Here is an 11,589-nt window from a genome sequence, read left to right on the forward strand (position 1 = left end):
TGTAACAGTATATACTTTAAATTTCATACATTTTAAAGCTAATAAAGGAAATATAATCAAAATATTTTTAACAAATTACGAAATACTCTTTTTTGTTTAATTTTTGTAAGAGTTGTGAAAACTGTGGCTCTAATTAAGAAACAAAACTTAGAAGAACTTTAGGGAATACTAAGTATATTTATACTACGTAACATAAACTTTCATCAAATAAAACTTGTTCTATTTATAAAACTTAAAATTGTTTTCAACTCGATCTATTCTTCAACAATGGTTCTTGTTATATGCTAAATGTAAAGTTTTGAGAAAAACAAACTCATCACAACTTATTTATTTTGACCAGTATTGCTTTCATGGAAAATATATATACTTATTTAATAGCAATCAAGAAAACATCTAGAAATATACATAACAATCGCATCTGTTATGGACAATTAACGGTAAAGTCATCAAGTAATATACCTTAAATAGTAAAATACACGATTAAACGGTAAAGTCATCATGTAACATATCTTAAGTTAGTAAAATACACGATTAAACGGTAAAGTCATCATGTAACATATCTTAAGTTAGTAAAATACATGATTAAACGGTAAAGTAATCATGTAACATATCTTAAGTTAGTAAAATACATGATTAAACGGTAAAGTCACCAAGTAATATACCATAAATTAATAAAATACTCGATTAAAACAAGAACTGGTTTTTTTTTCAATATACAAGTTAAAGTAGACTGTATCATGAGAGAAATATGTCCTATAATAAGTTGTATAATAATAATTAGGTTTAGTATGAAGATATTTTCAGGAAAATATTTTTTTTTGTTTTCGTTCGAGCCATGACAAAAATTGAAAAAATAAACATTTCAAATTGTTCGTGTCAAAAGTTGAATTGTATAACTTGCTAGAATAATATTTTTAAAAATATCCCAATAAATACTAGCTAATGATTTTTGTAATTTAATTATTCCAGTTTAATTGTTGTGCCTTTATTAATTTTTAACATAAAACGGATACCCTTGCAATTATTTGTAACTGATTGGCTAGTGTTGGGCTATTGACATCCACCCATAAAGAGCGTTTAGACATTTAGGGTACAGATTACAAAATGTACTTTAATTTTCTTTACATGTTTCTAAGCTGTGACTAGGTTGAAGCACAGAACAATCAGTTTTAACTAAATTTTTCAATACTGGCCTAACTTTATGTCTTATAGCACTCACAGAGTCGAACTTATAAAGAATATATCTGAAAATTTTAAACGCTTATCAAGTAATGTTTATTTAGATATAAATTGCAAGATAAATAAAAAAGAAATAAAAAATAATATTCGACCATACACTTATATGAAAAACACATTTAAGTCTCAGGTTTATAGGTTTTTCGGCGTTTGCAATATACAACAGTCAAAATGAAAATAAGGATGATGGCTATTAGAGAAGCAACACCGATACCAATTATATAAGGTAACCAGTTAATTTTCTCTGCTGCTTTCACCATGAAAATAGGAGAAGATGCAAACTCCAGTTTTCCAAAATGCCCGCTAGCTATGTTAGAAACATTTCCTTTGTTATTGTTGTCGTCGATTATTCGAAGAGCAAAGTAGACATCTATATGTTCTGCTGAATTGTTCGAGTTTTTCTGCCAAACTGTGTTAGGCACTTCAACTGATAATACTTGCATTTCACCAGGAGGCGCTGGAGTAAAATTACCATCGACTACTGAAGTCTTGTTAAAAGATTCCAATGCAGTAAAACGCTCCAGTAAATCTTCTGCGATGACACTCGCTCTTAGATCGATAGAGGTTGCTGTAACATATTTCGATATATTGAAAAAACGAACCTTATCCAAAAATTCAACTTAAGTCAAATATCTAGGTTTCACTTCTGTGATTGTTTTTACTTGCACTTAGAAACGCACAAAACTCAATCATCATTCTTGCAAAATGGGAAAACAGGTTTTAAATATTTTCTAGGCAAACCTTGACACATATGGCGACTTAATCGTTATGATTTCAGAGTTCTTGAGAATTTTTGACATTTACTCTTAATCTTGTTTTGATTGGACTAAAAACTTAAATTCCTGGGCGAAACAATAAACGCTGCTTGGTTTTTAATAATAAAAAAATATTTCAGTGTCATTCTCAATAATTGTTTCTCGCTGCATTCTTATGATTTCAAGGGTTGGCCACTTTTTTAGTAATAGATGTAATTAATTTAATGTAAGTTTATAACCTAAAAGACACGTAATTTAGAACGTTTATTGATGTATTTTTTATACATTATTTTGCTGTACTGTCTAATTGAAAACTGTTCTTAGACATGAAAATCAATGCTAATTAAATCACTACTTTCGTCTGTAAAATGTAATTTAGCTTAGGAAATAGTGGTATGTAGTGTTGACTAGTTGCCTTCCCTTCAAAAGTAGAGTTAAGCTCACGTAGCCCTTATGTAATTTACTCGCGAAAATTTTCAAACCAAACAAACTACGTATTATGAAAAGTAAGTTACCTTTGGACTCATACTGTGTTCTAATGTATTGATAAACTTTTATGTTGTTACCCAAATACTTGTGCTACGTAATGTCTACATGCTTATATCGAGCTATGTTCGAGAACGAGTGATGTACAAGTAATATAAAGTTAAAGATCTTTACAAGGGTTTACTCTTATTGAAGGAATGTTGAGCTTTAAAAACACTTGGGTTCTCGTTTAATTCTAATTTGAAGTCTTCTACTTTTTTACTGTCATGAATATTAAAGAAAACATATTTGAAATTTAAAAAAAACGACACACACACACACACACACATATATATACGTAAAGACAAAATAAGTATTCTATTTCAAACTTGAGATGAAAGTAGAACATATAGAATATTGGATAAGAATGTAAATATTTAAAAGACCAAATAACATAGTGTTTAGAATTTATATTTTTATAACACGTGTGTTTAGAAGCTATATATTTAAGTTTGAAACACTAGTGACATAGGATTGAAGACAAAATGTTTATAAGAATATTTCTAATGATAATAGTACAGGAAACAACGAGCACACACACCCAATCCCATAGTCTCAAATTATCACTATATTGTTCCGTTACTGATAAAAGTTTTAATTTAGTTAAATAAGTTATATGCAGTTTGTACTTTATTGCTTATGATATAATAAGTTATTTTACTTAGGAGATTATGTGATAGATAGATAATATATATCTAGTATGCTTCATTTATTTGCATGTACTAAACTAGGCTGAGCATATGTCATATGATTACTTGAGTTTTAACAATGCAGTGACACAGTCATATCATTGTTATTTTGCAGGAATGTTGTTATCAAAAACGTTTCTTTGACTGGTTCTTGAAGGAACTTTACCTCCAACGGTAGCATCAAAAGCAAACGTTACTGGTTCGTTTGTCGTTATGCACAAAGCTACACAGTGCACTATTTGTGCTGTGCTCATTACTAGTATCGAAACTAGATTTTTAGCCTTATAAGCCCGCAGACTTACCGTTGTGTCACTGTGGGGCAAATGTTACTTTACTAGTAAAAATGTAATATTTTCAATCGCTGGTAAGTGACCGTGGAAAAGGAAAAGACAATTGGACAGGCTTGCATCAGACTGTGTCTCAAGAATCAGATTTTTTTCAGAGTTCAAGATTGAATTATCTTAAAGTTTATGGTTACTTAGGTTGAATCTCGGTGTTGTTTCTGGTCATGTCCGTTCAATGTTGCTGCACTTTTGTCCTCTGATGGGCAACAGTTCTTCCAAAGCGATAAACCCACAATCCATCACGCTATATAGCCTACAGCTGGTTCTAAAATATTGCACAGTAATGATTTCCGCCCCCCGTCTAATCACCAGACCCCAATCCGATTAAATGTTTTTGGGAGGAAATGAAATGTTGGATTTGCAACAACACTCTTTCAATAACATCTGTGGATCATTTGCAGATCCTAATCCTCAACTAATCCATTTTAATTGTCCAAGACATCTTCTGACGTCTTTCGAAGAGTATGGTATGCTGAGGTTAGAATATTAAGTTGACAAAAGTTGCTTAAACTCAACGTTGAATGGGAATCATAATAAAATGCTATTCAGAACACACACACACACACAACAAAATATACCATAATCTACTAAACAAGAATCTTGAGAATGTAATGCCAAAAATTAACCTATATACCATCATTGTTGGAATTGAGGTTATGTTTATTTACGTACCTATTTAATAAAGAGAAAACATCACAGATTAAAATACAAGGAACAGTACGATTAACATTCTAACTCTAAGGACTGGATGACCAGTTGGCTTAAACGATGGGGGCCTTATCTACTTCATAAATAGCCTCAACATCTTTAACTAAGTAGAATTTACCAGCTTTCTTTGTTATTGATTGAAGAGAACATCTTTTCATGTAAAATCGTCGATGAGCTTCCCAGTTAGCCTAAATATTTGGATTTTAAATATAAATGACTAGTGCTTCGGAAGTTCGTTTTACTAACTGTGTGCGTCAGGCTTTCTAGTTAGCTCAAACGTTCAGTTAGCTCATGGTGGCTCGCAGTAAGCTTTAGGATTTATAACGCAAAAAAATGGTGTTCGATACCCGCAGTGGGAAGCGTTCAGATATTCCATTGCGTTCCAAAAACAAACAAACATTCAGGTTGTTTATATTATTATTTTACAACTACCGTATTTACAAGACTTTCCTAGGTTCATTGGTTCAATGATAAATGCTTACCAAGTTACAGATAATAGGATTAAGTAAACAGTTATATTTCTTGACCTTCAATCTGTTATTCTATTAATTAAATATAGTTTCTTAACGAGCTCTATCGTTGGGCGGGTTCTTATGGACTATTTGGTAAAAATAATTCGAGATACAGTCCACTACCGCTACTTTTACCTGTAAGCCTAAATTCAAATATAAATGTTGTAAACAGAAACTGCCGTAGGCCTAATTCATTAATAACACTTAACAGGAATGTCATTGATTGATAAAAAATGCTTACTAACTTACTAATTGACTTACAGAAGCACTAACTTTTCATTAATTTTTATTATATACTTAACTGAACTAACAACCTGCTTACTCATTTTTATAGCTAATGTATCCATGTCTAGATATTAGTCGAAGTTTCTCAATCTTAACCTCGTGCGCTCTATAACTACCATCTAAATTAAAACATTGAAAACATAGCTTACAATATTTTCATTTGTTCCGCGTATTGTGATATCAAACAGCTTTATGTACTAGCCCCGAAGAAGCCGCAAAGGCGAAACGTCGGGTAAAATAAAAGTCATCTTATAATTATCTGGAGTGTAAAGATAGTTTTTTCTAGAATCATCTGTCCCGTTTATGTTTTTCGCTAACTTAATCTAGGCTTTCATTTGATATAGCTAAAATATTAGCTTGCATTTGGCCGAATTGTCTATATTCCATATGATAAATATACAAAGCATAGGCGGAACCGGGCAACCGGGGGAGGGCTTGAGGAACATGCCCCAACTTTTGATCCGGTAGCGATGTGCCTCTTTGACTAGGGAATAGAGACATGTATAATTATCAGGGAAAGTTGCTGTTTTAACCTTGAACTCAATGGTTTCGGTTAACATAGCAAATAAGGTACCTCTCAATCGCCGGTGAACCCCCACCCGAAATTCAAATTTATTCCGTCGCTTGTGTGTAAAAGGCACGGGTATGCAAAAACTTTACCAATAGAAACAGTGGACATGCAGATTCAAGGTCTGCCACGCTAACCACTGGGCCACGCTCGGCTCTACTTATATACGACAAAATGCCTAACATTAACCGATTAAAATATTTTAATAGAAAATGTAATCTTGTCTAAATTTTGAACATACAATATAATGCCTTAATTACAGAGTCTAAATTTTATTATGGATAGTACGACAGGTCAGTATAATGTACCAGAATATTTTGTAAGAGGATGACTTACCGTTTCCTACGTCTACGTCATCGCCTGGTGATGTCCATTTGAGGGTTACAAATTTTTTATTGGCTAATTCATTTGAAGAAAGAACTTTTAGATCGAAAACTCTGCTAGGTGGAATTATATCCTCATCGTTGGCTTTGAAATCATCCAGACGGAAAGCACCCGCGTTTGAAACTCGCTCAAATACGTCAGCTGGCTCTCCTTCTGGTTCTGTGGGTTTTTTAGTCTTATTAGTGAGAACAAATTCACTGGTCTGAAAAGTTGATGTAGCATTCTTCTTTTCACGGTCTGTGCAGCAAGATTCAAGAGAAATAAAAAGGTATGAATACTTTTAGCATGTTCACATTTGTTGTATGTATCAAATATCTGTTACTTTTAAAAATAAATACATTTTGTAAATTATAAGTTTTGAGGATTCTGACGATTATAAGTCTTGGACACTCGTTATAAATCAACATTTAAATATAATGGATTTTACCACGGAAACGTTATATGAAACAAGTTCTGTATAATGATTTCAAACATAAGTTAGTTTCTCATTAATATATATTTAATTTTTGATATAAAAATCTGTGAAAATACCTTTCAGATTTTTGAATTTTGTTGCAGCGAGCGCAGCAGAAGCCTTGCTTCCAATTTTGAGTTTGGCATCCCCGTCGTTTAGGACGTTTGCTACGACAGCATACCGTCCATTGCCGTTGAACTGAGTGAAAAACCCAGAGTAAATCCCATCGTTTTCACTGCCATCGGGGCCTATAAAGAGAAATACAAGCCATCACTAGGATTTTGATTAGAGTAACTGTTAGAGATCATGTCCGAACTTATTAGCGAATCCAGCAAGATTCTGGCAGCAGCGTTTACCTAATGAACGTTTGAAGCCAAAACTTCAGTGCAAAGTAAAACATTTTATTTGCTATTCATTTTAAAAATTCACCATCTCAAATTCTTTGCCTAAAATACATATTTCTTGGGGCATAAATGTTTTGTTTTGTTTGGGATATTCGCGCAAAGTCATCCAAGGGTTATCTACGCAACAGTCCCTAATTTTGAACTGATATACTAGACAGAAAACAACTAGTTAATAGCACCCACTACCAACTATTTGGCTTCTCTTGTGTGAGCGAATAATGGGAATTGATCGTTAACCTTATAACCTATCCATGGGGTCATGTCGTGGAGCGCGATTTTTTCTGTTTCTGGTAACGTGACGTGAACTATGGTTCCGCAAGTTTATCGTCTGACCACTGAGCCACGCCCGGTTCAAATTAAAATATTCGTCAACTGTTTAACAAAAAACGTTTTGCTTCACACGTGTGTATAGCACAGACATTGTAAGACTGAACTTTGTAATGAACTGCTCCTACTTTTTCCCCTGGAACTGAAGTTGCTTCGGACTCTATGCAAGGACCTTATTCAGTTCACTCAGTAAAATGTACTTAGACAGGAACAGTTGTAAGACTGAACTTTGTAATGAACTGCTCCTACTTTTTCCACTGGAACTGAAGTTGCTTCGGACTCTATGCAAGGACCTTATTCAGTTCACTCAGTAAAATGTACTTAGACAGGAACAGTCCACAAGAAATGCTATCTATACAATTCAAATCGTTCATTCCTATTTGTGTTAAGACAAGCGGACAGGAGTTTTCCATCACAGGCTATGGTGTTACAATTCATATAATTGTACTTAGACAAATGAAAAGTTAAACGTAAGGTTCCGTTCTCGACCGGTGGAAAAGAAACTGGCCAGTTGATAAGTCAATCATAGCGCATATTGTTCAATACGATCAAATATTACATTATGTTTATTGTAAAGAAATACCAGCGAATATTTAACTATATTTACGATTTGGGCTTTATATACTGTAAAGTTTCTGAAAATGTAAATTTTTTTCTAGGCTATTTTCAACTCTAAATCTTTTCTCTCTTATATCATAACATCAAAGTCAATTACAATTACACTACGTCTTTTCTATCCATGTTCTTCGTAGGTTTTCTTTTAACTTATGCTATTAATGTTATAGAAAATAATTCATTAGATTTAACCAGTAGCGAAAGTATGCCCCCTCAACTACGGGGATCAGACAGTGAAGCTTAGAATTGAATAGATTAGAGGGTGAAGAAGCTGGGCGAATTTGGAGTTCCATGCTCAGATCAAATCGTCATTAAAAAAAGGGAACACAGATATCGTTAGGATTTGACGAGCATGGAACTCAAATCCTAACGATATCTGTGTCCCCTTTTTTTTAATGACGATTTGATCTGAGCAAGGAAGTCAAATCCTAACGGTATCTGTGTCCCCTTTTTGAATGACGATTTTATCTGAGGATGAAATCACATCGTCATTAAAAAAGGGGACACATATTTCGCTAGGATTTGAGTACCATACCCAGATCACATCGTCATTGAAAAAAGGGGGACACAGATATCTTTGTATGGAATAATAATTCAATGCTTACCCAGTAGAACTTATGAAAATCTTTCAAACGACATACAGCATAGCTCTACAATATTATTAATATTTCAAATAATAAACTTAATAGGGAGGGTCAGGGGCTATTTATACCTCTTTTCCCCTCCTGAACTGGTGTTATTTGATTTGTTTTAGTCGGACACTGATATATGCTGAACATCTCATAAATGAGGGTTGTGTATTTATTATGCAAAGGGTAATTACATTACCCTTATTAGGACCATTTCCGTTTATGTGCAACGTTGAGCATTTACATCGGTATACATTTTGCTTGTTCGTTTAGTAATATATTTAGTATGTATTTAACTTAAACTCATCATCATCACAGAGATCCATCATCATCGGAATTTAAGTCTTGTGTAGACTTTGGAGGGTCAGGTGCAGTGTGACTTCTATTTGAACAGAGACTTATAGTCTTTTTTGTCCATAAATGTCCTGTTATCAGGTGAAGACTTTTATTTTCACTTGGTTTTTGATTACATGATTGTGTAGCATTTGGGCTGAAGATCCAGCTAACTGGTTTGAAATTCGCGCAATAAGCTTTAAAGGGAAGTCAGCTAGTTAACATCGCCCATAAACAACTCTTGGACTGTTCTTTTACTAACGAATAGTGTAATTGACCTTCACATTATAACACCACCGTTAACAAGCACATTCGGTAAATGAGATTCGAACCCGCGACCTGCACATTATGAGTCGAGCGCCTTAACCACAAAATCCACAAAATTAAGCAATTAAACTGTTAAAAACAACAATAATTTTTAGTACCAGGGATGAAATTCCGCCGGAACTTATATTTAAGGCGGTACTAGTACTGGGATTTATTTGAGCTTCTTCTTCGGATGCGTGATCGTTTCATTGCTCCTTCAAAAAGCATTTATTGATTGACACTCAAATTGTCGTTTTTATGTTTACACGTAGATTTTTCTTTTCTTTTCAAAAACAGGTCCACTTCACCCAGCTGAGTACCTCTACTTTTTATGATAATTTTAACCCTGTTTAGTATTATTGCCGCTTATAATCACAAAATAGTTTAAGGTAGTTTTGAACATTATAAGGTAATAAAACAATGAAATAGTGTATTTGAAATTCGCCTAAGCATGTTTCTACATTACGGAATTCCTTCAACAGTTTATCATAACTTTAAGAAGACCTTAAATAATAAGTTTCGTTTAGCCACACTTCCACGTACATTCTAAAATAATAATAAAAAGGACAACATGAAATTCTGGACTACGATTACAAACTCCATTGTTGAAAACAAAGAAAGTGTCTTAAATATAATTAATTTCCCCGAAAGGGGGCCGAAGGCCGTCTGTAAGAGTTACCTCTTTTAACCAGTCGCACCAGTATACAGTAGTGTGTTGTCTGTCAGTCAATAGAAACTAAAATGACGTCACATAAGAGAGTCGAACGTTACATTTTATACTGTCGTGACGCCAGTAAAACGTGCGCATGCCATGAATCACAAGAAAAATTATGCCCTCTGTATGCTACAACACAGCATGACTTATGAACTTCAAAAGCAAGAAATAAAAATATTTGTTACTCTTAATTTTGGATTTATTTACTCTTGAAACACAACACTTTCGGAGACCCTGCGGAAGTACATCTAGTTTTAATACCTGCTCCATTGTCTTTCAAAAAAACTTCCACTGGAGGGCCAAGGGGTCTGTCGATCATCGCTTTGACCTTAGCACCAATAACAGCATCGTAACCTTTCTTCACTTCAGCGTATACTTTGGCGTGCGCGGGGTATTTGAGCTGCACATTGCTCAACCAAGATCGTACCCGGACAGGCTGTATTCGAGGATCCTTTGGTTCCGAGATTACAGAAACAGAAACTGCTACGTCAGTGGAACCTGATCGTCGTATTATCGCCGTCCACCTTCCAGTCTGTAAATTATTATTTGTTGATAATCAACGAAGTGTTTTTAATAACAGCTCAACAGATAAGTTTCATAACGTATGAAAAAAAAAGACAACCTTGCTGTTTAATTAAAGTTTATGTTCGATTTATATTTAATGTAATTTATGTCTTTGTCTTTATGAATGGGCGATAGTGTATTTACTTGGTCATGTTTGAAACAGTTCCGTACACATCTCAGAAGTGTAGATAGGATTTGGTATTCGTAATAATCATTCCTCTTGTCAAACTATTGCATTAAATTAAATTATATTTCACCATTTCGTCCAATTAAACCATAATAATAATAAATGGTTAAAGCTTAAGGGCTTGGAAAATAAAAAGAAACAATGTAAAATTACCTGGGTAATAGACTTAGACTTAAAACACTCAGAGGCTAGTCTCAAACATATTTTAAATTAAGTTACATAAAATGTGTTAATAAGAAATGTTTAGAAGTAGAAGTACTCATTAACATGAGCTTAAATACGTAATAATCATGTTGTAGTGTTTATTAAATAACCTTTCAAAATCAACATTTTGTTCTGTTTGTTTTACCTATTCCACAATACAAAACTAATTTAAATAGACAAATGAATAAGCGTGTAAAACATTTTCTTCGAAAAACCATATGGCAATACATATCTTAGATACGGGAAGTTTTATCTCATGGCAGTACCTATCCCATATTCAGAAAGTTTAACCCACGGAAGTACGTACCTCAGATTCAAAAAGTTTTATCTCATGGCAGTACATACCACAGATTCATAAAGTTTAACCCACGGAAATACCTACCTCATATCCAGAAAATTTTGTCTCATGGCAGTACGTACCTCAGATTCAGAAAGTTTTATCGCAATCCTTAATTTGTGCAGTGCGTCTTTTGTGTATTCCGAAGAGCTGGAGTTGAAGACTTGTCCACTTGGGCTCTTTAAAATAATATCTACGTTTTCTATATTTTTACTGGTGAAAGTAAAAACTGTGTTTTTCCCAAGCTCTTTGTCCAGGTCAATTTTCTTGAAAGTGATAGAGCTGTTAAGTTTAATGGTTCCGTCTAAAATCTACGAAAATAAACAGATACGAAAGTTATATTACAACATTGTTTATAATTGTCAAACTAACCTTATGGAAATGAACAGCTATGATTAACTTGTATAGCTGATTAATATACACTGAGTGGTCACAAGTAAATAGACACCTAATTTTTCGTCATTTAACTGATTTATGCTAGCTAATTTGTGTTGACAGAGCACTATAT

The 11,589-nt window shown here is 33.5% G+C and overlaps 1 protein-coding gene across 3 annotated transcripts in view; it reads right to left on the minus strand.

The window, feature by feature from the left end:
• Positions 1-313: 313 nt before the first annotated feature.
• LOC106459663 (epithelial chloride channel protein-like) overlaps positions 314-11,589 on the minus strand; it is a 46,975-nt gene continuing 35,699 nt past the window's right edge. For all 3 annotated transcript variants that reach the window (XM_013919303.2, XM_022386198.1, XM_022386199.1), the window contains 5 exons: positions 11,165-11,392; positions 10,051-10,321; positions 6,538-6,708; positions 5,959-6,243; positions 314-1,804 (listed from right to left, as the gene is read on the minus strand). In XM_013919303.2, coding sequence (XP_013774757.1) covers positions 1,356-1,804; positions 5,959-6,243; positions 6,538-6,708; positions 10,051-10,321; positions 11,165-11,392 — 1,404 coding nt within the window. In that variant the 3' untranslated portion in view covers positions 314-1,355. The remainder of the gene's footprint in view (positions 1,805-5,958; positions 6,244-6,537; positions 6,709-10,050; positions 10,322-11,164; positions 11,393-11,589) is intronic.

This window comes from Limulus polyphemus, unplaced genomic scaffold, assembly GCF_000517525.1.
Source record: "Limulus polyphemus unplaced genomic scaffold, Limulus_polyphemus-2.1.2 Scaffold645, whole genome shotgun sequence".
Classification (NCBI taxonomy): Eukaryota; Metazoa; Arthropoda; class Merostomata; order Xiphosura; family Limulidae; genus Limulus; species Limulus polyphemus.